This window comes from Sprattus sprattus (genome assembly GCF_963457725.1).
Source record: "Sprattus sprattus genome assembly, chromosome: 18".
Classification (NCBI taxonomy): Eukaryota; Metazoa; Chordata; class Actinopteri; order Clupeiformes; family Clupeidae; genus Sprattus; species Sprattus sprattus.
The window spans coordinates 24850660-24863565 of NC_137916.1; the positions used below are offsets into that span (position 1 = coordinate 24850660).

General features: G+C 45.3%; 1 protein-coding gene across 2 annotated transcripts in view; it reads left to right on the forward strand.

Annotated features, from left to right (window-relative positions):
* Window positions 1–12906, forward strand: part of abcc1 (ATP binding cassette subfamily C member 1 (ABCC1 blood group)) — a 37402-nt gene that overhangs the window by 11633 nt on the left and 12863 nt on the right. The window contains exons 15-23 of one of the 2 annotated variants that reach the window (XM_080856815.1): window positions 2750–2819; window positions 3798–3924; window positions 4309–4485; window positions 5371–5538; window positions 6152–6329; window positions 8513–8575; window positions 11275–11326; window positions 11902–12043; window positions 12293–12500. In XM_080856815.1, the coding sequence (XP_080712941.1) occupies window positions 2750–2819; window positions 3798–3924; window positions 4309–4485; window positions 5371–5538; window positions 6152–6329; window positions 8513–8575; window positions 11275–11326; window positions 11902–12043; window positions 12293–12500 (1185 nt within the window). The remainder of the gene's footprint in view (window positions 1–2749; window positions 2820–3797; window positions 3925–4308; window positions 4486–5370; window positions 5539–6151; window positions 6330–8512; window positions 8576–11274; window positions 11327–11901; window positions 12044–12292; window positions 12501–12906) is intronic. The other variant, XM_080856816.1, reaches the window with a different exon arrangement.

Here is a 12906-nt window from a genome sequence, read left to right on the forward strand (position 1 = left end):
AGTCGTTCGTGCCGTCAATTTCGGCAGTGTATCTGTTACAGAACCTGTTATCTATCTGCCGAGCAAATGTCAGGCTCATATACAAAAACATTAACTTGAATTAATTGATGCTAATACCTAGCGCAGTCTCTGTAATTTCCCCTATACGTTAGTATTAAGCTAACGTATTTTCTATCACAGTTTAAACACGCAATGCTATGTGAAATGAATGTTACGAGATGAGATTACTAAAATGTATTCTGCATGTCTGCTCAGTTTTACAGTGCTACTCAAGTAAAGGTTTGAAAATAACTTCAAGCTTCAGACTTTCTGTTAGGGAAACTGTTTTCTATCTGCCAAGCAAATGACCTATTGTTCTGGAGGTTTATTGCTTTGCAACAGGGGCAACCTTTCTAGGGATCCCTCTGCTTTGGTTTGAAGTAACGTTATTTCGCGCTGCATGCGTTACTACGTGATCATATTCTGGACTAGTCCAATGCACAATGGAGGGGAGCATGTGTGCTGGAAAATTATTATTTAGGCATTAGTTCGGCGTTATGTTGATATTTTTGTTATTATTTTCTACTAGAAATTTTTTTCTTTTTTTTTTTTTACATAAGTAATGGCTGGGGGGGGGTCAGATTTGGGGGCCCCTAATAAAGACAGATTTGGTTGGGGCCCTAGGCACTTGCCTAGGTTTGCCTAATGGAAGATCCGCCTCTGGTCACCAGCTTCCTGTCGCCTGTCTGTGGGGCTCCGCAGCCAGACTGCCACAAGGCTGCAGTTTGCAGTGCCACAATTGGGTTGTTGATGTAAACGATAGGGAACACAACCAAACTGTTGGCACCGAACCCTATTGATTGCCTGGTTACATAAGATTTTCCTTGATTCATCATTTTGTTTTTGAAAACAGAGAGAAGGAAACAGTTTGGGGCGAAGCGGTCGATTTTTTTTATTTTTTTTCATTGCTGGATGAGAAGTTATAAAATATGTGTGGGGCAGGAATTCTGTCACGGATGTGTTTTTTTTTTTTTTTTTTTTACTTATTTGAAATGACCATTCCCTGACAAACAGCAGGTGCATCATTAGGGTTATCATTTGATGCATGATAAGGGTTATCGTTACGGTTATCAATGGGGATATCAATAGGGTTATCATTTTCTGAACGAACTGCAAACCTGACGGCTTTGGGTATGAATAAACACACAGCATTGCCGTAAACAGGATTGAAATGAAACAGGCTAGAAGACTCTCGAATGGACCCCTCTAACCAATGTTGACCGTAGTGCACAAGGCCCTCCCTTCCCCATCTCGTAATGATAGGATGGGCCGTATAAAACAGGTTTGGCGCGTCCCAGCATCTCGTAAACTTGTTTACATGTTGGTGTGAGAGCCATTGCCATATCCCAGTGGTTGCAATGGGGAGCAACACGCATGTAGGTAGATGAAGATCAGCCTGAACGTTACAGAGACTATGGGGGAGTTGCTATTAGGATTATAAAAGTCATGTTGAAGAACTAATTGAAAACATTTTCTACAGATTTCTGCTCAGAAACTAAAAATGGCAGAATATTCTGACAACAGCAGTGTGCAAAGACCTTGTGCAAAGGAGTTGGTGACAACTGTACTATTCTGGTTTGTAAAGTTTCCACTGGTTTATCTTAAAAATGTGTTTTCGTTTTATCCAGCCAAAATTCCTTACTTGACTAAACAATAGTTTCTTGAAACTGGGCAGTCAAAAGTTTTCAAGTAAAACCGTTTGGTGTCTGTTTGAGCGCGCTGTGAAAACAAGGATGTTATGCATGCTAACAGTAACCAATCATTTTGCAGTTTACGAAGGTGTTCACACCAGTGGATGAGCCCTCAGTGCAATGTGTCATTTATTCCCTTTTTGTTCATGGGGCACATCTCCTGGAAAGCACCTGATTCAAATTCAATTTAAACTCAAGGTTAACACAGCAGGAGTTTATGACTCTTCATAATACAATTTAGATTTTTTTTTTCTGAGAACAGGTCTTGGTGTTCGGACTTTGAAAGCTACCCCCTTTCTCTCTGTTATTCTCAGTGCCCACCTGTGAACTCTAAACCTTCACTCCAGGTGATAGGTGAAAAATCACCCTAGTTAGTTCAGGACTCCGGAGCTGCATGAAAGTATATTTATTAGACAGACAAACAACAACAATTGCAATTGGGCTCCCCTCCCAGCCGAGGCTGACAGTGAAGGCATGATAAACTCTTCGCACCAAGTTTATATAGTCAGAAGTTTAGCTTTGAGCAGGGATGATCACGTGGTGGATTTCTCACGTCCGAGGCTCCCTGTCTTGCAAGGATGGCGGTTTTGCACAAGGTCGGAAGAAGCACAGTTCCTTTCTTATCTCCTCTGGTCTAAACATGCTCTTGTTCATATGCAGACTTAGTGGCACCTAATATTCTAGTTACACACACAGAGAGAAATGCCATGCTCCTGCTTTCATAAGCACATAATTCACAGGAATATATTCAAACAAGTCACTTGATTATTATATTCTTAAGTCATTAACAGTGTTTGGAAATAATCTCTATCACAAGGTTCGGACCAGCTTGAAAGTACTTGAAGAGTTGAAGAGTGTCAGAAGAGTGCTGTGTTGTGTTCCTCAGTAAGACACTTCTAAGGGTCTGAGTGAGTGAAATAGTGGCAGGCCTTGTTTGATGTGCGATAGAAGCTCGTGAGGGTCTCACTCTTCTCTCTCTCTCTCTCTCTCTCTCTCTCTCTCTCTCCCTCCCTCCCCAGCTCCAGACAGTATCAGTATTGTGGAGGGCTCTTTCAGCTGGTCCAAAGGGGATGACCCCACTTTGAAGAGGTAAGAACCATGGCTGACCTCTTCGTTTGAAAACATCAATCTAATGTGGCTGTGTTTACGCGTGTGGGTGCACGTGCCTGTCTGTCTTTCTGTTTGTCTTTCTGTTTGTTTAAATCATGTTGTAGTCAGTAATTAAGTCAGTGAAGTGTCATTTTACAATGTAATTTCTAGTCATAAACGATGATTTATATGGAATCAACAAAGGACCCTGACACTGCCAACACAAACCTGTCAGGCTCCTAATTTCTGGTTTGGCTCTGTGTGAGATTTTAGGGAATTTTTCTTCATCTTCAATGCATTGTCCAGACATTGACACGTGGCTGTGGTTTGCGTTGTGGTTCTTGTAGGTCACTGTTAGGTTAATCACGTCTTGCCTGACAGGATGAGGTGCGAGAATTGATACGCCTAGCTGATATAGCTATAAATAGATTTTACATCAATTTACATACATTTACAAAATGTGGCCACTGAATATAACAGACCTTTTCCGTGGCGATGAATATAACCAGACATGGGATAAAGAGCTGCTGTCCCATTTTATTTACCTCAATCCTCCGTCTGTAAACTGTATGTGTGTGTGTGTGTATATGTGTATGAAAATATGTGTTCCTTGGCAATACTGCTCCCTAAGAAGCAAAGTGTTGGACCTTGGCATCACTGACACATACAGTATTAAATCATATGTATCATGTGACCTGTGAATGCTGATGTCAAAACGCTTGACATTGACTAACAGTATTTAAGTTCTAAGCACTTCTAAAACGCTGGTGTTATGATGATGTGGCTCTTCTGTACCCCTCTGTCCCTTCTGAGACGGTGGTGTTATGATGATTTGGCTTTTCTGTATCCCTCTGTCCCTGGCTCATTCCTGCCCTCCATTTACCATTGCTCAAGGTGACAGTTGTCCCCCTGTGAACCCTCTTCATTGCCCTCGTCTCAGGCTGCTCTGCCCCTCTCTCTCTCTCTCTCCCTCTCCAGGATTAACGTGCGTATCCCAGAGGGCTCCCTGGTGGCGGTGGTGGGTCACGTGGGCTCGGGGAAGTCATCCCTGCTCTCAGCTCTGCTGGGAGAGATGCACAAACAGGACGGGGCTGTCAGCATCAAGGTACAAAGTTGAAGTGGACACAGTTGGGCAAGTTTACATGATCTTGTCATCATGTTTTATATATTTCCAGATTGATGCAGGTTAAGGCAAACATGACTGCTAGAGCTGCATCCTTCAGATAGCAGCCCCCGGCTTCTCCACTGCACTGGGCTTCACTTCAGAATCAGAATTAGAATCAGAATCGTATTTATTGCCAAGTAGGCTTACTCCTACCTGGAATTTGCTCTGGTGTATAGGTGCATACAGTGAACCTAAAACATACAAACACAATAACTACTACACATAACATAAAAACACACTAAGTACTTCACATGAGAGAAGTACTTGAGAGCATGAAGTGTCCGTATACCATCGCGTGCCCAGACTTTTCCCATCTCTCCTCAGGGCTCAGTGGCCTACGTGCCCCAGCAAGCCTGGATCCAGAACGCCACCCTGCGAGACAACATCATATTCGGCCAGGAGAAGAAGGACACGTGGTACCATAGAGTGGTGGAGGCCTGCGCCCTCCTGCCCGACCTGGAGATCCTACCCGGACAGGATGACACTGAGATTGGAGAGAAGGTACGACTCCGTCGCTCCATCCTAACATCACCACCAGCACCAGAGCCACAGTGGCTGCCTCACACAGTAGCAGGAAAAGTAAAGTTTCTTAAGCTGCAAAGAAAACAGTCAACAGGACAGTCAGCATAATGTACATCCCATAATCATAACCCCATTTAAGCTTGAGTCACAGTTAGGAAAGGACTACCGCTGAAGTTCTTTTTTTTTATCACCTTCTCATCAGAACCAGAAATGGGTTTATTGTTGTGCGGCGCAAACGAGTTTAAATGGGGGCCACGATCAAGCCAAACTGGTTAGATGCCAGAGAGTTGACAGTTTACCCATGCAGCCGTCTGGTGGCTGATTGCCCAGGGACCTGTGAAGGCAGCCTAGCCAGGCTGACAGGAGGGATCCCACACTGGCCCATCGAGTGTTAAGTGTGAAGGCAGCCTAGCCAGGCTGACAGCAGGGATCCCAGACTGGCCCATGGAATGTGCCAATAATCCCCTGAGAGTCTAGCCTGGTCAGCAAAGAGCCTCTGGACTAGTGGTGCGTCATTGGCATAGCCCCGATCACCAGACACTGGTCCAAGGCTATAATTAGATGCCCTGCAGTGGCTTTTTGGGCCAGCTCAGATTGAACACATGGAGGGATCTTCATAACGTCCAGCATGTTATGGCATGGTACGCCATGGTAATGGGTGCCTGACCTGGATGTCTCTGTTTGTCAAACATAACAACTAGAGGCTGGGTTGTCAGTCAACACAGAGAGACATTTTGATTTGTCTCACAGAAACGGTTTTTTTTTTGGCAAGAAAAAACAAATGTGCAATTGTTAAGTGTGAATGTTACTCCTAAATCACATTTTAAAGTGTGTGTCTGTCTGTCTGTGTGTGTGTGTCTCCAGGGTGTTAACCTGTCCGGTGGTCAGAAGCAGAGGGTGAACTTGGCTCGGGCGGTCTACTGTGACACTGCCGTTTATCTGCTGGACGACCCCCTGTCGGCGGTGGACGCCCACGTGGGAAAGCACATCTTCGAGAAGGTCATCGGCCCCCAGGGGCTGCTCCAGGGAAGGGTAAGGCAAAACAGCGGCCCTGTATTCAGTACAACTCAAGTGCATTTTACTTTTTTACATTTTTACTTCCAAAGCACGGTCACTGTGTCTGAGGCAGTGTTGGGAAAGTTTACTTTCTGCATGAACTAATTCAGTTCATAGTTCACACATTTTAAAATGAACTAGTTCAGTTCATAGTTCATAATTCAAAATTTTGAACTAAGTTCACAGCTCCAAAAAATTAACTAGTTCCGTTCTTTTTTTCAATATGTAAAAATCTAAATCTCTATATGTCTGCAATACCGCCTTCGGCCTCTACACAACTTTGGCGCTCTTACACTTGCCAGGCATTGACAGTTAAGGAAAGCACACACAGCGATTGGAAACAGGACCGTTAAATGTGTGTTTTTCGCCTGGAAGTCTCTAGAAATCTGGCACCTTATTGAACGGAATTAAAAAGAGTGAACGTGCCGTTCACAGACACCAGAATGAACGAGTTCACAGTATCGTTCATCAGGCAATAATACAGAACGTTCAGTTCACGTTCACCAAAATTATGAACGAGTTCATGAACACACACACACACACACACACACACACTAACACTAACTCCATCTTCTGCTTCCTCCCTCAGACACGTGTGCTGGTGACCCATGGCCTGAGTTTCCTGCCCCAGTTTGACCTGATCCTGGTGATGGTGGACGGGGAGATCACCGAGGCGGGCTCCTACACGGAGCTGATGGGGCGCCAGGGGGCCTTCGCCGACTTCCTCCACACCTACGCCAACGCTGAGCAGACCGAAGATACAACAGGTGACCACCCATGCTGCAGATACGAGACTCTCTGCTTGCTTCTGTCATAACATACTTTTCCACACATTTCTTTCCCCATCATATGCCCTCGTCTTAACTCTCGTACAGTGTACACACACACACACACACACACACACACACCGTACAGTGAAACACGAAGGAAGGCAGTGTTGAAAGGCACACGCTCACCCAACACCCCCACACACAGTAAGGGTGTTCCATCACATTCATTCTGTCTTCCTTTGATCCTGTGTGCATCTGTTCTGACATTTTTTTTCCACATTTCTTTCCCGCTCATATACCCTCATCTTGACCCCTCTTCCATACTGCGTGCAGATGACTGTAGGGGAGTTGTAGTCGTGTCCTGACATGCCGTGATAAGAGCTGTCGTTGTTAGGCAACCCTTATCTTGGTGTATCTCAACGCTCCATCTGTTTTGCAGGGTGACGGATGGTGTAAGGGTATCCTGCATACGTGAGGCACACGTGCACACGTTTCAGCGCTTAAATGTAGACTATCCATGCTTTGAAACTGTCTTGACAGAGGCTCACATTAATTGTCCTCTAAAATGCATGTGTTTTTTTGTTCAGAAGTGCTATAGTAGTTCACTGATGGCACGGCAGTTTTTTTATTTGGAAAAATCAGTTCTAGCCCCCTAGTGGCCAATCTGTGTGTGGCAAAGATTTCTTGTAAGTCTTTGGTAAGACAGATTTTCAAGCCAGGGTGTGCAATAACTTAGACACATGGTTGCAGTCACATTTCCTGAAGTAGATTTAGGGTACGTCAGAATGTAGTTAAGAGTACAACCTTAATTTCTTCATTCAGACTGTTCAATAACCAGCAATTCAAATTGACATAAAGGAAAGATAACTAAAACAAATATTATATGTAATAATGTCAAGAATTTACTTTTAGAAGACTTTTGGAAGATTGTTCAAGTCAGCGCAAAAATGTGTGTATGTGTTTGGGGTTGTGTGTGGTGTGTGTGTTTGTATGTGTTGGGGGTTGTGTGTGTGTGTGTGTGTATGTTTGGACGTTATATGGTTTACTCTCGCCCCTTGAGCTCTCTCCGGCAGTAGCTGGGTGCCTCTCTGGAGTCCGTACTTGACATTGAGAGTAATAAGAAAAACAGTGTGCACCTGCCAGGACACACACACACACACGCACGCTTTATAGAAGGCTTTTTAGAAGGCTTTTTAAAAGGCTTTATAAAATAGGTTGGAGAGAGGTTGTGTTTGAGGAAAAAAATATTTTTATATTTAGTATTGTTTATTAAGAAATTATATGCATTATACATCACATTTCTCACTGTTTCACAAATATAGTCAAAAATGCATTTGAAATTGAGATAATATTGTATTGTAGATCCTGAATGCTTGCCACCTCTTAAGGGCATTCTAGAAAGGCAGTGACTTTAGCAACAATGAGCCGTGAGAGACGGACCACCCACAGCACAGGGGTTCAACAGGGGCGGGTTGGGCGGCCCCCCAGACAGCGAGGGATGTGTCCGTCCGCAAATCTGGCTTTGCAGATGGGCCATCTTGGGGTCAGTGATTTATACACTCCGAGGCCGTCGCTGGCATTGACTCGCGTCCAGTCCGCGGAATCCTGCCGGACTGTCCAGTCCAATCAGTCTTCACAAAGGAGTCGGCTGTGTGTGAGAACGGGCCTGTCAGGGAAACCTAGAAGTTGTTGTTGTTGTTGTTGTTGTGTAGCCTCGTGACTTGAGTGAGCTGTGCAGAAATGCATCATGGGAGCTACCAGGCCACTGTTGTGTTAATGACGCTTATCTCTCAGGTCAGGGAGGATTTATTTACTATGCATTTGAAACTCTCATACAGTACACACACACACACACACACACACCGTACAGTGAAACACGGAAAGAAGGCAGTGTTGAAAGGCATAGGCTCACCCAACACCCACACACATATTCAGTAAGGGCGTTCCATCACATTCAGTCTGTCTTCCTTTGAGTCCTGTGTGCTTCTGTTCAAACATTCAAGCATCATCACCCCCCCAGCCTCGCCTGTGCCCCCCCCCCCCCACCCCCCACCCCCCCCCCCCCCGTGAAACATGGCGTCTCGTTTGATCTTACCCCCTCTATGTTCATGTGTTTCCATTTCTTTTGTCCTTCTTTTTCGTGTCTGTGCTTCTTCTGTCTTCCACTGTTGTTCATCAAGAGTGGGAGAGCGAAGAGGAGGAGGAGGAGGTCAAGGTCAAGGAGGAGAAGGGTGGATCTGAAGGTTTGAAGGGGGTTATAGGTCCCTAGTCTACATGTGGCAGTATACTAGGTCTGCACGAGTGGCATGGTGGTGTGAGAGACTTGTGTGTGTTTTGTGGCCCCTTTTCATACTGCTGATGAAGCCCTGCTTAAGCCTGGAGCTGGCTGCCACTGATGGGTGTTGGGACAGCGTGCTGTCAAGGGCCAAAAAGAATTAAAAAAAATTCCAACGCCCAATAATAAGTAGCTGTCTGCAAGGCGGTACTAGTGACAGGGATGATTTGCAGTATACTGACGGTTTTAATCCCAAATCGAGTGTATGTGTTACAGAGAGATGTTGGATTTTAGATTTATTGAGCATCTGGTTGTGTAGTCTTGCAGAGGGTTATTATTATGGTACACACACACTCACACACATGCGCACACACACATGCGCACACACACACACACACACACACACACACACACACACACACACACACACACCATAGCTTTTGTTTGCAAATAGCTGCAGGCTTGCAGGTTGAGCCTAAGGCAAGCGGTTTTCCCTAATCCATTTCTTGACTTAATTAACAAACAGGCAACAAATAATTTGTTTGTGTATATTCATCTACATACATGATGAATTGCTTGATTTGTTTTCTTAGCCTTCAAATTGTTGTTGTAACAGACAGCCAGTCAATCGTTTGAGAAGCACATGTACCTTTTATAAGTTGTGCAGCTAAAGAATTATTTTGCACTTAAAGTGTTTTTATTTTATCCTTGAAATTTGTAGCTTTGCAAAAACGTTTTTGAGTTTCTCCCTATACCATTAAGATGATAATATGAATGCAGTTTCCTATGTCCAGATCATCATCACAGACAACGCAGAGACAGAGATGTTCAAAAACAGACAAGGCCCATTTTGATGCATTTAATGCGGTCTACTTGATGACCAAGAGATGTTTTGACAAAATCTGGCATGGATAGCAGGTCTTTCACTTTAAAGTTTTTGAAAATTTGGGGACCAGATGGTTTGCCTGTGACTGACTTTAATTAAAGTTTTAGAGGGTGGCCAGCATTGACCACAGAAACAAGAAAGTTACCAACGAGTAAGTTGCCAAACATTTGACCTAACGAAGTTCTGTCTCTCGCTGTGTGACAGCAAGTGTAACCACAGCATGTGCAACAGTCCTAGAGCCCAGGGACGGTCACTTGATGCTAGCTGCAATGGGTCACTTGATGCTAGCTGCAATGGGTCACTTGATGCTAGCTGCAATGGGTCACTTGTAAGCAGTGGTGTAGTGGTCCCTGGAAAAGTGGTTATACTCTTATTTTTTTTAAGCAGCCCATACAGCACAGGATAAACGCCCTGTTTTGAGATGTGGGTATACGTAATGCTGACTGAAAAATAAGTGGGTATACTCCGTACACCTGCGTATACCCTGGACTACACCACTGCTTGTAAGTGCTTCTTGATGCTAGCTGCAACGAGTTACTTGTAAGTGCTTCTTGATGCTCGTGGCACATAGTGTCTTTGAAGTGTTTTCATAAGTGTCTGTTGTATGGTCAGTGCCTGTGCTAACAACAATGAGAAACCTGGGGGCTATTCCACGTACGTGGTTTCGTGACGAACCTGGATAAGTTAACTCCGAGTAAGTGGTAAACCTCCTAATAGAAGAGCCCTCTGAAGTTGTTTTGCTAGGAGAATGAACCAATGGGGGTTTAGTTTCTAAGCAGGTTTACCACTTACTCAGAGTTAACTTATCCAGGTTTGTCACTTAACCACGTATGTGGAATAGCCCCCTGGAGTCAGGCAGGCATTCTCAAACCTTTGACTGACTGGTGCTGTAGGTTGGAGTGAAGGTGGAAAACAAAGCACAACAAGGGACTGAGGCCCACAGGAAACACTGCCATGGGAATGAGATCACTTCCTCCCCCCTCACTGTGGTAGTCCTGAGTCCTCAGTGGTGTCCCTGTAGCAGTGGTCCCCCCTGACTTGTGGTCCTGTGCCCACACACATTTAAAAGAGGCCAGACTCTTCCTTGATGTGCAGAGACACCAACACCGTAGTTCTTTTCCCATGTATGGTAAGGTGAAGTAAATGGATGTTCGGGCATCCGCTTCAGTGTGGTTTATCAGATACCCACCAGTGTAACCATAACCAAGTAAGCACTCATGGGTTTAGCCTGGTTGGCGGTTGGCGGTTGGCGGTTGGTGGTTGGCGATAAAGTGTGTGTGTGTGTGTGGCCTGTTTTAAATGGGTCTGCAACCAGGCCAACCCCGACCAAAGAACCACTCCAGAAAGCCTTCATGCATCTCATGGGAGCAAACACAAGTCTTTAGCTCGGTCGAAGGCCTGTTGTAGTGTGCTTGGATCTCCTCCAGTTGTCAAGGAGGACTTCTTTGTAGCTTTGAATTGACAACACTTGATGACTTCTGAAGGGGCCTTTGTGTGGTAGGAGTGTCTCCGCTGAGAGTTTGAATTTGAAGTGAAACAGCATTTTGTCTCAGCATGTAGTGATGGGAGTGACCGTGCTCATTATAATCTGAAGATAGAGAGTGGTGGAAGCATTCGTGCCTGGGTGTGTATGTGGCACGGTTGGGGGTGGGTGTGGCACAGTTGGGGTGGGTGTGGCACGGTGGTGGTAGCGTTTGTGCCTGGGGGTGGGGGGGTGAATGTGGCACGGTGGGGGCACTTTTGCTTGGCTTGTCTCACCTGCACCTCTGATCTCCCAACAGACGCCGCCCCTCGGAAAGGCCTAGAAAATGGAGGTCCTGCTGCCTTGCTGGGGTGAGCACATGTTGTCTCTGTTTACATTTGTGTGTGCATGCTTCTGACTGTACTTGTCTACTAAGTACATTGAATAATGCATGGATTTCTCAATATGAAGTATTTTAGTGCTTGAAAATGTACATTTGTTTAATTTTAGTTATGATTTAGATTATTACATACTTTAGATAACACCATGTAAAATCGATAGATACTTTAAATCACACAATTGAATCACTGAACTGTCATAGTCCTCAGGATTATGAGAATCATATCAGATGTAATAAAATCAGGTGTGGTTGACAATGGGTTTTCAAGGACAATGCTGAAGGTCAAGGGTTTTCCTCTCTAAATTGTCTCTCTCGCTTTGGAAAGGGATTCCTTCCTCTCGGGAATTACAATACAATTTAAAATAAATACAGTTATATGAGCATTGTAAACTCGAAACATGATCGTATAAAAAACCACAAAGAGTGATTGAAAGTGATTGACGGTACAAATTGCAATTCCGAAAAAGACCTCTTTAGCATGACACCTCATCGTAAACCTGCTGGCCTCCTGATGGCATAAGTGTGTGTCCGTGTGTCCATCTGCAGTCAGAGCCAGACTACACTGACCGCTGCGGTCTCGGCCAAGTCCCTGCTGAAGACGGAGAATGTCACCGAGGGGGCCAAGAAGGACTTCATCCCCCCCGATGCTGCCAAGCTGACGGAGGCAGACAAAGCCAACACCGGCCGGGTGAGAGAATAACGTATTGCTTTACATGGCGTCGGTTTTGCGGCTTGGACGGTGCTAGAACAAGGTTGGTTCGGAGCGTTTCCGGAGCGTCCTGAACGTGTTTTGGAACATGAAACACGTTGAAGTGTTTGTTAAGTAAACAAGCAGGGGTGGTTAGCGCTGTTGTCTTTTGAAACGGCGCTGTGTTCATTGCGTCGTGTGTTTAAGCCTTCTTGTAACGCGCCGTGTGTCTGCGTGTTCGTCTCACAGGTGAAGCTCGCCGTGTTTTGGGAGTACATGAAGGCCATCGGCGTGTGCCTGTCCGTGACCAGTGTGTTCCTCTTCTTCGCGCACCACCTGTCCTCTCTGGGCTCCAACTACTGGCTCAGCCTCTGGACGGACGACCCCGTTATCAACGGAACGCAGCCCAACCGCAACATGCGTCTGGGGGTGTACGGAGCACTGGGCCTCTCACAGGGTGAGCCCGGGTTTGTCTTATTGGTTTAGCCACACATCACTCAAAGGCCTATCGACCACAGAGTTCTGGGTGACACTAGACTTTAGAGGCTCAATGCTTAAGTAACCTGAATCACAACATGAAGCGTTTCATGTAACCTGAATCAACAATCACCTGAAGGCCCCCCACATACACTAGATCCATACCATCACATACCGATTTAAGTAAACATCGTCTGGTACATAACAGTTCACTGCAGATACAGTGTAGTAGGCCCTGGTGATGAAGACAACATTGTTAAGGCTCACTGTTGTGAAAGAATGTTCTAGATCACTGGCACTGTGAGCTGTGGTGGTTCCAAGGAGCTAACCTAAAAGCACACTGCAACTAGCCTGGGTGCCATCCGTTTGTACGCGTTCCACTGATT